The following is a 15,522-nucleotide window of genomic DNA, read 5'->3' as shown; positions in this document are numbered from 1 at the left end:
TAGAAACAATATGTGTGTGTGGTCCCGAAAATCCTACATTGTTTATTACTCTTAGTGTTCTTTTTTGGAGCGTAATTAATTAGCTAACTCTAACCTGAGTTAGCTAATTAACTGACCTGGGAGCCTGATGTCATCCCCCCATCCGGTCCTTTTGATTGATTGATTGATTGATTGAATACCTAGTAGTCAGAAATGTAAACAGCACGTGGGACACGTGCTGTTTACATTGTGGTCCTAAATATGTATTTCACTTGGCTAGTAGCCTACGTTGAAATTGTATGAATGTAAAAAAAAAAAAAGATATATATATTTTAATAAATGAAAGAAAAATCATGGCACTGGGTTTACTCACACATTTTCACAAACAAACAAAAACATGGCACTGCGCGTTTGCTTCCATGAAATTACAACAGCCATCATAATAAATGTAATAAACCAATCAATCAATCAATCAATCTATCTATCAATCTATAATTCTATCTATCAATCTATCAATATATCAATCAAATCAAGTCCTCCCCTTACTCGAACAAATTCCTGAGATACATGAACTCATTCACTTGGGGTAAGGCCTCTTCTACCTGGAGTGGGCAATCCGCTTGTTTCCTGCTCAGAGCCATGGCCTCGTTTTTAGAGATGCTGATTCCCATCCCAGCCATTTCACACTCGACTACAAAGTGATCCAGTGAGAGCTGAAGGTCACAGACCGATGATGCCATCAGAACCACAAAACACATGTAGACCGGATGGGCATCATCCCCGGCCCTCTGCAGGATCACAGCAAGAGTAAAGAGTTGGTCTCTTGTTCTACAACCAGGACGGAATCCACATTGTTCCTCCTGTATCTATGTTTCGACTATCAGATGGATCCTCCTTTCCAGCAGTGTAGACTTTCTCAGGGAGGCTGAGTAATATGCGATGCCTGTATAATTGGTACACACTCTCTGGTCCACCTTTTTTAAAAGTGAGACTTTCACGCATTTCTGGACGGATCTAATCAATCCCTGGGGCTTTGCCACTATTGAGTTATTTGACTACCTCAGTGACTTCCTCCAGGGAGGACATTGATGTTGATCCTCCTTCTTGCTCTGGCTCTGTCTTTATCATAGGCTGGGTCAAAGTGCTCCTTCCACTGCCCGACAACTTCATTTGAGGTCAACAGTATCCTTGCTGTACAGTATACAGCTTGGAGTGTTTCACAATTTTCCCCTCCTGAGGCGACAGGAAAAGAAAACAATGCCAATTAAAGGTCCTTCTCTGGGGAGACCCCGGGCTGGCCGGGCCATTTTCTGCATGTCACTCCCCTACTATCTCTCTCCTTGTTCCCTGTCTATCTCCACTCTGACTATCTAATAAAAACGCAGAAAAGACCCCCACCTCAAAACAAACAAACACACAGGAAAGTCCTTCTCTGAATTCCTCCCACACACATTGTTTTGTCTCTGTCACGGCTATGGCTGCTGCCTTCGATATCCCCCAGTTTAACATCCCAAAAGGCTTCCCTTCTTAAGTTGGACAGCAACCATGACCACGGTTTTCCACCACAATATTTGAGGGTTACCGCCCCTTGAGGCACCTATTGACCATCAGACCACAGCTCCCAGTGTCACATCTTCAGCAATAGAAGCTTTGAACACCGACTCTTGTTCAATGTCCCCAATAGTTAGGTTGGGTTTGGGTTTGGGTGGATCAACCCCACCCAAGATAAAATGAATGGTTTGGGTCGGGGTTGGGTCGTTGATTAATACATAATTATTCTGGGTCAGGCGGGTTGGGTAGGTCTCTCATAATAATAGTCAGCTCAAGTCAGCTTAAAAAAAAGAAAAGGAAATAAACTCCACAGGGGAGGAAAGGTTTTCCAGACAGGGGCTTTTGTCAGATATTCCCAGCTCACCTGCACTACACATTTGGAATTTTCCAGGTCTGTCCAGCGGCTTTCCTTGCCATCTGACCCAACTCACCACCAGATGGTGATCAGTTGAGGGTTCTGCCCCTCTCTTCACTCCAGTGTCCAAGACATGTGGCAGGTCAGATGAGACGATAACACCATTTTAACTTTGACCTTCAGGCCTGGGGTGCTCTGGTACCATGTAATCTGCCATGTACACTTAACAGCATCCTAATACTTGAACATGGTGTTTGTTATGGCTAATCCATGACTAGCCCAGATGTCCACTGACAAAGCACCACTCAGGTTCAGATCAGGGAGTTTTCCTCCCAATCACACCCCTCCAAGTGTCTGTCATTGCCCATGTGTGCGTTGAAGTCTCCCAGTAGGACTACTGTAGGTTTGGCCATCCAAGAAGGCCAAATTCTCTCATCTGCTGTTCGGGGGATAGTTACAGACAACAGTCAGAATTTTCCTCCATAGTCCTAAGGCGTAGAGAGGCGACCCTGGCGTAAACTCCCAATGTAGCCACACTCAACTGGACACTAATGAGTATCCCCACACCGCCTGGCACCTCACACCTTTGGCAATTCCAGAGAAGAATAGAGTCCAACCCCTCTCCAGGAGTTTGGCTTCAGAGCCCCTGTGTATGGAGGGAAGCCCCGACAGATCTAATTGTTAGCACTCCACACTCCAAGCTTAGACTCCTCCCCCCAGCGAAGTGGCATTTCACAACCCAAAGGTCAGCCTCTGCTGGTCTGGTCCTTCGAGACCATCTACCTTCACAGCCACTTGTCTGTCAGTGCACCCAGCCCCAGCAGTTCTTCCCATGGGTGTAGCTTCTTTGGGTTGTGCCTGGCTGCTGACGGGCCCTTTTTCTGGGACTGGCTCCACAAGAGTGTTCGGGGCTTCTACCAGGGATGGTATTCTTACTTGTACATACTGTTTTGCGTTTCTCCGTCTCCTTTTAGCCATCTTCAGTTATTGACTGGAAAACCAAAATGTTGCCACACGTTGGCTCAAATATTTGATGGGAGATCCGTAAACTCTTGATCCATCATTTCCTCGCTGGATCTGACCTGAGCCTGTCTGGTAAAGACGCAGCGCTTGGCATGCACGCAAAAGAAAAAGAACATTGCTTGTTTTTAGAAGCTTGCTCAGTTTTGCTGATCTTTATAACATCTGATGATTGTTGTATTGCTATGCAGCCCTTACTTTATACTCATGTTGTATTGCATAACTTTATTCTGATTGTTTTAAAGTCATTTGTTTTGTCTGATTACTTCACACTTGAACGGCAGTGGATACTGCTAGGTACACTGTGCAAGTGATCAGAAGGAGAGTCAGATAACGTTGTAACCAACAAGGTAACCTAGAGAGTGTGCATAGTCAATCTTTCATTTGGGGTTTCTAGTAGTGTGGTCCATGTTTGTTTTGACATTTGCATCACCCTTCGGTGGACACAGTTGCGGAGTGGATACGCCGGTGTGCGTTCAGCTGACCTAACTGATTGAAACTCTGGACACACTGTTTACAGTGGAAAGGTTTTTCGCCAGAGTGGAGACGCTGGTGTGTCTGCAGGTTACCTAACTGACTGAAAGTCCTGTCACACTGTTGACAGGGGAAAGGTTTTTCCCCATTGTGGAGACGTTGGTGTGCATTAAGGTTACCCAACTGACTGAAACGCTTGTTACACTGTTTACAGTGAAAAGGTTTATCTCCAGTGTGAATACGCAGGTGTGTCTTCAGGTTACCTAGCTGACCAAAACTCTTGCCACACTGTTTACAGTGGAAAGGTCTTTCCCCGGTGTGGACATGATGATGTCTCATCAGGTTACCTTTGCGACTGAAACTCTTTTGACAGCATTTAGAATGGAAAGGTTTTTTTCTGTTGTGGATTTGCTGGCGTTTCTTCCGGTTACTTAACTGACTGGAGCTCTTGTCATCTTGTTTCAAATTGAAAAGCTTTTCTCCGCCGTGGAGATGCTGGTGTCTGTTCAGGATATTTATCTGCTTGAAGCTCTGAGGTCCTAACCGACAAAAACTCTTATCACACAGTTTACAGACATGGGCCTTCTTTCCTGAGTAAGTCAGCTGATGAGTCTTTACTTCTGGTTGAGTTACAGTCTTGGTCAACTGTTGATGAATGTGATATCTTGGTTCTTCTGATTCCCCTTGTTTCTGTTTGGTTGCAGGGCTGGTCATTTGCTGACAGACCGCTGAGGGTATGTGTCCATTCTTTAGTATTTGGCAGTATATGTCATTGTGTATCCTCTTTATGTGTTTTTGGAGGACGTCCTGAGCTGTGAAGGCATATTGACACTCAGAACAGGAGAAGACCTGAATCTCGTGAGATTGGGACATCATTCCTTCCAGGATTGGCAGTTCATCATCAAAGCTGCTGGTATACATGAACTCTGGCACTGATGATGGGCTGTGTAGGTTTGCTGGGGATGGCAAACTTATCCTGATATGTGCTTCTCTATCTTGTTATCCTTCGATCTACCCTGTCTCTCTGGCTCTCTCTCAATCTCTTGCTACCGCTACCTCTCTCTTTCTCTCGCTCAGTTTTTCTTCCTATTCTGTCTCTCTGTCTCTCTAAATCTGTTTCACTGTCTCTTGATGTATTTCACTGTCTCTCAATGTGTATCGCTACCTCTTGCTATACCTAGATTGTACAGATACAAAGTGGACATCTATGGCATTTTAATCTCCACACTTTATATAGGCTGACCATAGTTCTGCTCTGACATCACACACAACCAAAACCGTTGCCAAGTGTGCCTAACCTTGCCAACTTTCCCAGGCACCATTGCAGTTTGTCAGAATGTAGGGGGCAGCCTGCTCATCACCTATATTATACCAGCATAATTTGGAAAGATCTCGCCCTAAACCTAATACATTTGACCTGAGTTGGCTCTGTACTTGGTCCGCTCTTTTTTCCCTGTACACCAAAACTCTTAACTAAACATTGTCTATCGACAAGCTAACACTGTTTTACAACGTGTTGCGTTGTTAGCTTATAGACTGCTATCCGAGAATAGGAATGCTAGCATTGAAGTGTTTAATTGACAACTCTAAAGGCTGACAGTGTTGGCTGTTCTTTTCATTCGTATAATGATTGGGAGCTATTTGTTTTAATGGTATTAACACATAGTGAGTGTTCGGTACATAATGAAGTATTGTCATGTCATATATTGAAGCAGCATTATGTCATGGCAAAGCACAAAGAAAAACAAAATCCATCATCCCAATGCCGTGTAGGAATTTGCACGTAGATATTTGTATCACAACTAATAAAATACTAATACTAATAAAAACAACCACTGTAAGGACATTAACCGCAGCTGAAAACGGGTCAGCTTCTCATGTCAATGTACAAAGCCACCAGAAAAGAAAACATGAACATCTGTGCATTTGACTCCATATCATGTGCCTCTCCATGCTGTATAATTATGTGCATTTCACAGGATCACACCCTCATATGGTGTATACCGTCTACGCCGGCCGACCGTAATGCGTCAGTATCTACGTTCATGCGACAATGTGGTGACATCAGCGTTATGAGTCTACGACCGGAGCAGCGACAGCGATAGAACTTCCTCACCGTCCTATATCAAAATCCTGTATTAAAGTTGCCTTAAGGAAGGACTGGCCGGCCGGCCGGTGAACCACGTCGTCACGCTCATGTCACTGTGACTCAGCCATTACCATAATGGAGTTCCCGATGCAGGCACGCCCAAATATGGAGTGGGCCACAAAAGGGGGAATACCCATATATGGGCATATACTGATGACATCACCGATATCCATATATGGGCACATCGGTCGGATTGGCGGTGCGACCTAGCTGAACTCTAGATGTGATAGGCGGGTGCAGTTATGGTTTGACCCAAAACAAATTGCAACAAAAGGTTTTTCAATGGATTATTGTAGTATTAGGTGTACTTAATAACATATCAAAAGTTTACCAAAATCGGACCACTAGAAAGGTAACATTTTCAAGATGGCCGCCTCCAGTTCCTTAAAAAGATCATTACTCCTTCATTATTCATCCTAGACAAGTAATGTTGGTGCCTAACCCCATGTTTTGGTAATCTTGAAATCTAATTAGCATATATAAATTATAGTCAAGTGATTACAAGTTCAATTATAAAGGAATTGGTTATAAGCATGGTTATAAGCACACACACACACATATATATATATATATATATATATATATATATATATATATATATATATATATATATATATCAAGCTTTCAGGAGATTTATTTTCATACCAAAAAGGAATAAATTCATTATTACTGGGTGGTACTGTGACATTTGTAAACATTGTAAGTCAGCACAGAGCTATCACAACATTTAGTGTTTACTGTCTTGGGTAGGGGTGGTAGAGGAGTGTGGCCGGATAGGGTTCAGATTTGCTTGTCACAGACATCTTATTCCTGAGATTGTAGTAGTTGTGTGGGGTTTTAGTGCAAAATTAATTTCACATGTCTTTTATTTTGTGATTGGCACTGCTGGCAATAACCTTGAACTTTGATCTTTTTTTCTGGATAATTTTAACTTTACAAATTGATTTGAGGGGAGAGGATGCTCTGAGCCATAATGATAAGTCACTGGGGGCCCATGGGAATATTAATGGTCAGCCACCAACCAGACACCGACTCTCCTGTGAGCCAGTCAGACATAGGGACACCCCTGACTGCCTGACACACAGTCATGCACCACGTGGAGGTCTTACAACCACTATGGGTGGGGGGGGGGGGCTCACTAACTATGCCCACTCACGAGTGCCCATCTCGGGCATAGGAGCCAGCATGGAGGTCCACTTGGGACCAGTGGGACTATCCAGTGAGCCAGGCGACATAGGGATACTCCTCTCAGCCTAACGCATAAGCTTCATTTCTGCCTCCTCCTCACTCTGTCCTCCAGCGTGAGGTGAGCGCAGGCTCCCTAAGCCACTTGGAGTGAAATCTGGCAAGATACAAGTGTATCTTTCATGTATCGTTTGGGGAACTGTCTTCATTGAAATGCTTGGCGTATAATTTCTCCTCCTCTACATGACAACCCTCCAAGCTCTGGAATAGTCCAGCAAAACTGTGTGACACGTCATAATTGCTGTCACTTCAAAATGACGCTCCTTGCCTCCTCGCCTCCTCGCTCGGAGGCAGGGCTTAGGCGGGAGTGGAGGACTTGAGGATGGACACTTGAAAATTGGAATTTGGCTATCGCGATGCACAACGTGCATCAGGGGCTGACAAGCCCCATTCTCTTTAGCTGCCTATGAGCACTCGTCCTGAGCTCCCAAGTGCCCACTATAGCTTTTATGGGACATGCCTGAGCCAACTGGTGAAGGTTTTGCACCTCGGACATGGGGGAGAGGAGAAGCCCAGGGTCTCCTTGGCTCCTATAACTTTGCTCTTCTGTGCTCCAAGTGCCCAGGGAGCAATCCAGTGACCCCCACTCCCCATACTCCCCTGTACCCACCTGAGGGGAACCCTAGGCCCACTAAACTCTACACCAGACCCCATTTTACCTCCTCACACAACCCCACCCTCATACTCCCCTCTGCCTAGGCACCCAGTAGAGAAATGGGTTCTGACAGCTCTGCACTAACCTCCGTAGCCACCCCTCAGTCTTTACATACTCACACTGATTGCCTTCCTAATGTGTTAAAAAAGTTTTTCAAAATGTTGTCTACAAGATGACAGTTTGATTCACATTTGATCCGCAGAGCTATCCAAAATGTTTCAATATTGCAAGCAATACTATATCAACTGACAATATTCTCTTTCTCTGCCACCTTCTGAATGACTGAAAATTGTGACTATTGTTTTGTTGTGTTTTGAGGATATCTTGAAGCCTTATTCCAGTAAAACAAATATAACTAGTTGAAACGGGTGAACATTTCAGAGGGTTTTAATAGAGTCAAAAACAAAATATTAGATTTCACAATTATCTAAATGTATCTCTGCAATTTGGACAAGTCCTGTGGATTTCTATGCCCCCAAAACATAGGGTTAGACACAAAAAGTACTTGTCTAGGATAAATAATGAAGGAGTTAGGTTATTTTAAAGATGTTTTGGCCATTTTGGACGCCATCTTGAAAATAACACCTTTCCAGTGATCAAACTTTGGTAAACTTTTAGTATGTTATTAAGGACACCTAATACTACAAAAAACTGTTGAAAAACGTTTTGTTGCAATTTGTTTTGGGTAAGGTGCTTTTTTTTCATAACTGCACCCGCCTATGAGGGCCGCGAGACAGGTAATTATCCATATGCCATAGAAATATCAGATAGTCCCTGTGGTCGTGTCTCACCAGGGATCCATCAAACAAAAGGGAGGAGGGTGCACACCAGTATTGGTGAGGTGCATGCTGACCTTGGTAAATAAGTATGAGAGTAAAGAAAAGGATGCACACTCGCAGCCACGATGCAGGATTTATTTGAATGAAAAAAAAAAAACGTTTCGGCCTAGCAAGGTCTTCTTCAGGGAATGACCAGGGATTCATAAAACATTTTACGGATATCTGCAGTGACTGTGATGTGGTCCTTCCTGAACCTTAAATGAACACACCGAGGAGAGTACTATTTAGGTCGGGACCTCTCAGCAGCACTGCGTTGAGGGAGGTGGATGGTACACCCCGAAGATGGGGGAGTATGCACATTTGTGTTTGTCATGGACAGGTGCCATTTTTCCATAAAGGAGGAAAACTGCTCCTTCATCTCGGGTTTCTGTATAGAGTATACTGTAGTTTTTTTTTTATCCCACGATTTTGTAACCCCATTTTTTACACACAGTGTCAATTCTATGTAATCCTGGGCACTACTTTCCCTCTGCCAACCTAGGGAGGCCAGGGCCGAGCTTGTGCCTCCTTCAATGCATGAGAGCCAACTGACCTTCTTGTCACCTGACTAGGGGAGAGTTTCCCTGGTTGGACGTAGCGCGTAGAAGGAACACGTTATTCCAACCAGTTCCTTTCCCCTCCATCAGGTGCCCGGCTGGCCAGGGGGAGGCAGTATAGTGACCAGGATTACTAGAGTGTGTCTTTAACCCATGCATTGTGTTAGAAAACTGCATCCACTTGTGGTGTTAGCGGGTCAAATTAGACCCGTGATTTAAATCAGCCCAAAATACTAAAATACATAGCTGACTTGTAATACATTGATATCCATGTAAACACTTTTTAAAATATTATGTTGGGTTAGGGCAGGGGTGTCAAAGTGGCGGCCCGCGGGCATTTTGTGGCCCGCGGAAAGGTCCATAGAGCCCGCGAAGTGATTTGAAAAAACACCTTTTCATACTAGCTCTAATGGAAAAAAAACGAGACAAAAAAAAGACAAAAAAAACGGCGGAGCCGGCAGGCAGTTATTCCCCCCAACCCCCCTTGCCTCTGACTGCGAAGGTCTAATAGTGGCCAAACTTGTTCTGTGAGAACAATGGCCAAGTCATGTCTAAACAATCAAGACAAGAGGAGATCAAGAAACAAATCTAATCACCCACGCTGGCACAAACATGTCAGTCTAAAAGTGTATTGATCCCTGCTAACCAGCGCTGCCCAAGGAAACAAGGACGAGGAATTTTATTGGCTCACTATTGGATACATCGTAACATCGCTTCTTTAAGGGGACCGTAAGGGTCCATTTGGTTCCATTTGTACGGGTGGTTGCGTCGTTGTGTTTACATGTGCGGTGGAATAACGGCCGTTACGAGTGAAACGCTCAACAGTTTCACTCGTCCTCTGTCTCCGTTGACAATTTTAATAATCCAAATGATAATAATCTGTTTAGGAAACTCTTAAAAACGCGAATGAATGACTAGTGTTGCCTAGTGTGACATATTCAATGTGCGCTGTCTTCTCAGTCTATCGTTGCCGAAAATGGCAGATCTACAAGCTCACAACGTGGTGCAAACAGACGCGGTGTGAGCTTGGAGATCGGCCATGTTTGGTGCGTGACACTGTTGTACGATGAAGTATAAATTGCGCTTTTAAAGTGACAGTACACACATTAACCAGTTAAAGGGGAAATCCACCCATTTTCAATATTTAACTATGTCATTAATATAGCATAAAGGAGTTGTGTGGAAATAAGAAAAAATTAAAAAAAAAATTAACATTGCAAAAAAAATTAACATTGCAAAAAAATTAACATTGCAAATTACACCATGATGAGTCATCACAGTGTAATTTGCAATGTTAATTTTTTTGCAATGTTAAATTTTTTTGCAATGTTAATTTTTTTTTTAATTTTTTCTTATTTCCACACAACTCCTTTATGCTATATTAATGACATAGTTAAATATTGAAAATGGGTGGATTTCCCCTTTAACAGTTTCTTCAATATTATTTTCCAAAAGTAAAAACTCAAGTGATATATTTTGGCTAAAACAAAGACAAAAGAATAGAAAAAATAAATATGCATTTTTTGTTTATAAAGAGCTGAAGAGACATGGAGATTTTATAGTAATAATTACATTATGAAAGTTACTACTGCTCAGAACCTGGTCCCTGATGTTGACAGGTCAGTTAAAGCAAAGAGATGTCAGGTACATCATTTTTTTGTTAAAAAAAAAAAAATAAAAGTTTTGACCTGAGCTTTTACTGTTTTCTATTCTAAAACCGGAAAAAAAAGCATTGAGTGTCATTATTTTGATTCATTGACATTTTCTGAATTTTCATTATTGTTCAATAAAAACGACTGAACTGAGTTCATTGTCTTTTTGTTGTGTACTGTAGCTATTTACTGAAAATATTTATCATTTTTTTATAATCCATCCATCGATTCTTCAAACGCTTATCCGGAGCCGGGTCGCGGGGGCAACAGATCCCGAGGCGTTCCCAGGCCAGTGTGGAGATGTAATCCCCCCATCTGGTCCTTGGTCTGCCCCGGGGTCTCCTTCCAGTGGGACGTGCAATTAATTAATTCATAATTAATTTATATATAATCTTCATATTTTTTTTTAAAGTGATATGCTGTAGTTATAGCAGTGACTGAGACAACAGACTGAAAAACAATGATGTATAACTGAATGTGCATGAGCGTGCATGCGTGTCTCCGTGTCTGCGTGCCCAGTCTGCCCACCTCAAGTCACTTTTTGACCAATGCGGCCCAGACCCCAAAATGAGTTCGACAAGCCTGGGTTAGGGCTAGGGTTTCATCTTTCAATATATCTCGTTTTCTATTATAAAAATGTTAAAATTCACCCATTAAATTTCCTATAATGAAGGCAATGGATAATGATGTTATCTAGCTATAATATAACAATTAAGAATAATAATTAGAACACACTTCCAAAAAAATAATTAAAAAAATACTTGTTTTCGTTTTTTAACTTTTAAAAATGTTAAAATTATTAAAAATAGTGACACTAGTGGTGTTAGGGTCCGAAATGACCCGTATACCATAGAAGGTAAAAAGTCATTTATTTTTCATAAACTCTAACTTTATTTTACTCCTGATAGCAAATGCTAATTGAGGACAACATGTAAACATTGAATATTGACAACTTGGGGGGGAATTCAGCCAAACTTCTTTGCCGGGTCATTTCGGACCCTAACACCACAAGTGTCACTTTTTTTTTTTGAGACCATCAGAATTAATTAAAATGATGATAAATAATTTTGTTGCGTTACATTGGCTATTTCTGAGGATATCATGAAGCCTCGTTCCAATAAAGAAATGTAAAGGGTACTTTTTACCTATTCAAACTTGAAAACGGGTCAAAAAATACCCTAACACAATGGAAGGGTTAAACTGAGGCGGGACAGTGCTTGCTCTCTGTTGTTTGGGAGTGGGGGGCAAGCAGTGGCGGCCCATCAATAGAGGGCGCTAGTGCCCCGCACCACATCTCCCAAACCTAGATCTTCCTTGAATAAATATTACATTAAAATATATTCTATGCATATTTTAAATGATCAAACCAACAAGGTAAATAATATATAGTTAATGACCAGTGAGTGAAATGTATAATCTGCATAGATATGTTCGACGCACGATACCGTTGTGCGTCAAAGTGTAAACCAAGCTTATTGAGGCATGAACAGCACCACAACTCGCTGAGTTCTCAACTGATTTACACACAGTTTGGTTTGTATGATTCAAGATTAAGAATGCTGGCTTTCTTACCAACATTTTTAATAAATAAAAAAACACCTTAGGGGTCCCAGAACCGCTGTTGAATACCAGAACATTAGTGACATCAGGCAACAATTTAAGTAATTTTCATATTTGTCTACCACCTCAGGACGCTGAAGTAATCTGTGACACAGCAGTTCCCATAATGATCATTGGTGATCCAGCCTACCCCTTGCACAGCTGGATCATGAAGGGGTATCCCGACACAGGAAAGCTCAGAGACGACCGACTCTTCGTCAATCAATGGCTGAGCAGAGCAAGGATGACTATTGAGAGTGCCCTTTGGAAGACTCAAGGGCAGATGGCGGTGCCTGGGCAAGCGGCTGGATGTGGACATAATGAATGTACGTCAAGTTGTTACAGCTTGCTGTGTGTTCCTCAATGTCTGTGAAAACCAGTGTGAAGTTTGTGAAGAAGAGTATGTCCAGGGGGACAATGCACCAGAAATAGAAGAGTTGAACAATTACCACGTTGTTCCAAAGAGAGTGCGGAAAGCACTTACACTCTATTTTCGTGAAAATTAGTAAATGGTGTTACAATTACAAACAAAGAATTGTATGACATGTTGTTATACATTAATCAATACCCACTTGAGAAAGAAACCGGTGAAACAAAAATGTAATGCTAGCAAATAGATTTAGCTTAAGTTTTGATCAAACAGAAATTTGTCACAAACAAATTACAAAAATAAAATGATGAAATGCTAAATCATAAATTCGTATTCTTATTTGATTTAACATTGCACTATACATTGAGAAATTAAACCACAATAGACTTGTATATGCTCCAGTGAAACACTGCTCGCATAGATTTACCTTTCTGGCAACCATCATTCCTCAATGCCTGGCTGTGACTGACCTTGAGGGTAAAATGGATCCTCTAGATCTCTCAAAAAAGATGGTTGAGCCTGTTGGTACATCTGTGATCCTCCCTGGAGAGACCACGGATAAGTACAATATAGCGGAGTCTGCCACAAACGTATGACAAACGTATGATGCATGTGACAAATATAATATTGTGATCTTGAAATCAAACTGCTTTACAATGATATCACGGGAGACCTTGCCCCCCCTAAGCCCCAACCTTTGCCCACAAACCCAATTGTTTTGAAAAATATTTATGAATACATAAAATATATATAAATATGTAGTGGCGCACGATAAGTATATACATCATCCCGATGAAACCGATAACATTAATAATAGCTCCGATTTAGAATGATAGGTTATTGGTTTACCTCCTAGGTTACTGAGGCACTACACTATCTCTATACAGTACATTGATGTATTACGTTGTGTTTATGTTGCTTACTATACAATAAATCACTCTGGATTAAGAGTGTCTACTAAATGCCAAAATTGTAATTTGGCTTTTGTATTTTACACAATGTCCAAGTTATTTCTGTTTGTGAAATAGCCTTATGTACTGTATTATTACATAATAGGCTATGGGATGGGGGTGCCAGGTAAAATCCTGCCTATGGCACCAAATTCCTCAGGGCCAGCACTGTGTAAGCACATTTAAAATGACAGATGCCAACCAAAATGCTACTGTATACTAACAAACAAAGGGCCAACAAACAAAACACAACACAATAAAGTTCAACAAAGTAGAAAACAAAATGAAATGCAATTAAAATTATAAACAAAAACAGCACACAACAGTAGCCTGGGTACTAGCTAGTCTCAGCTGTGCTCAAAGGCCAAAGAAAACAATGATGTCTTCAAATATAATTAAATAATATATTTAAAGACTGAGCAGCTCTAATATGAAAGGTCAGGCTGTTCCATATAGCCTAGGAGAGAGAGAAACACAGAGAGAGATAGAGGCCTCCAGGGGCACCGATATTTGTCAGCTCTATTGGGTGCGCTACCTGGCGCGCGCGTGCCTTAGTGCCCCGACTGAGTCCCCCAACCGATTTTTTTTTGGGTGTGGGGGGGGGGGGGGTTTGTAACTTTAATTTCGCCTGGGTGCTTTAGCCCCGAGGCACCCACAGTATCGGCGCCCTTGGAGGCCCCTAATTTTGGCACTACTACTGCACCTGTTGCCCATTACCCTTGAATTTCTGTCCATTACCCGGGATATACGGATAAGGGAGCTGGCACTGTCCCTAAACGCTATTTTGCGGACGCTATACCCGCTATTCATTATGCCAACTGCACTATTTGTGCCTGGAGGTGTAGCCGTGGGCGTGTTGTTGCATTATCCCCAAAATTGCTATTTTACCCACACACGTTTGGGAAAGTGTATAGCGGAATCTAAAACCACCCGCAATGCCAACTTGGTTCGGTAAGGCGCGCCTGCAATGGACTGACAGCCAGGGCGTGCAGGGGCACAACATTCGAGGTCTCACTCTCACCCAATTCTCAACAAATCTCTGTGATTATAATGTTCCTATAATCAGCAGAAGGGAGAGTGTCAATTCCTTGTGTCAATTGTGTTTATATAAGATGATAGTCTATTCAAAGAAGACAATTTGAAAATTTGAAAAACAAGCCCAATGTGGCTTGTAATAAGTAGACCTGGCAACACTGCAGACAGGGAGAGAGGAGAGAGTAAGATTGCATTGGGGATAATGGCTTGCGCAGTCTTCTCTTAAAGGAAATGGCATCTGGCACAGTGATTGGTTTTATTATTGTCCAAATAACGCCCAAACCACACCTATGCATAATGCAACGGGTAGTACAGGTGTTTTGCGGGTAAGGCAGGTGTCCCAAAATAGCAACTTTTGCGGGGGTACGCCCCTTGCACAGTCCTAAATCCCAGATTAGTGGGTTTAGCCAGTCTGTCCCTTTATAGGGCCCAGAGAGAGAAAGACAGACAGACAGACAGACAGACAGACAGACAGACAGACAGACAGACAGACAGACAGACAGACAGAATAGTTAGACCCCTGAGCAGACATGCTGGACCCAGGCCCAGGGGCCCAAAGGTCAGGCGGTCCTGTTGAAAGTTGTGCCCACTGAGAGTCCGACGGGGGCCGACTGGAAACACAAATCAGCCTGGGAATTTAATTTACAGCAGCCATCATATGTGTTATTATAAAATAACTAATAATAATAAGCGCTCGGATGTCCCATGTTTACAATACATACGTGTTTTATTGATAATAGTGTTGATGATGTCTTATTATTGGATGTCTTTAATTGTCTCGATGAATTGAATACACAGGACCACAATGGAAACAAGCCCTTAGGGCTTTTTGAGTTATCCTTTTAGCATGTCACCTTTTTCACTTCAGGGCTGTTTGCATTCCTGGTTTTTACTTCATTACCGACTGAGACCTGGCGATAGAGCATCGCAGTTCCCGCCCACTTCCTGGTGCCACTTCAAAAAACTCAATGCATTTTTCCCATTGACATTTCCAAAAATATTTATATCAATTAATTTAAGCCTAGAATCAAGCCATCCAGGGTCCTGGTGAATCATGACCATAAAACGTTGTTTTGCCGTTTTCAAAAAAGTTTTTTCACAGAATCAAACGTT

General features: G+C 42.2%; 1 protein-coding gene across 1 annotated transcript in view; it reads left to right on the top strand.

The window, feature by feature from the left end:
* Positions 1-2,436: 2,436 nt before the first annotated feature.
* Positions 2,437-15,522, top strand: part of LOC308099662 (alpha-2-macroglobulin-like) — a gene marked incomplete at both ends in the record, with an annotated part of 56,522 nt that continues 43,436 nt past the window's right edge. Inside the window, 4 exons of the mRNA XM_080448397.1 lie at positions 2,437-2,535; positions 3,647-3,721; positions 4,181-4,237; positions 12,146-12,351. Of these exons, the coding sequence (XP_080304523.1) occupies positions 2,437-2,535; positions 3,647-3,721; positions 4,181-4,237; positions 12,146-12,351 (437 nt within the window). The remainder of the gene's footprint in view (positions 2,536-3,646; positions 3,722-4,180; positions 4,238-12,145; positions 12,352-15,522) is intronic.

This window comes from Gymnoscopelus braueri (assembly GCF_963280865.1).
Source record: "Gymnoscopelus braueri genome assembly, chromosome: 13".
Classification (NCBI taxonomy): domain Eukaryota; kingdom Metazoa; phylum Chordata; class Actinopteri; order Myctophiformes; family Myctophidae; genus Gymnoscopelus; species Gymnoscopelus braueri.
The sequence above is the reverse complement of the archived record's forward strand: the minus strand, read 5'-3'. Positions and strand labels throughout refer to the sequence as shown.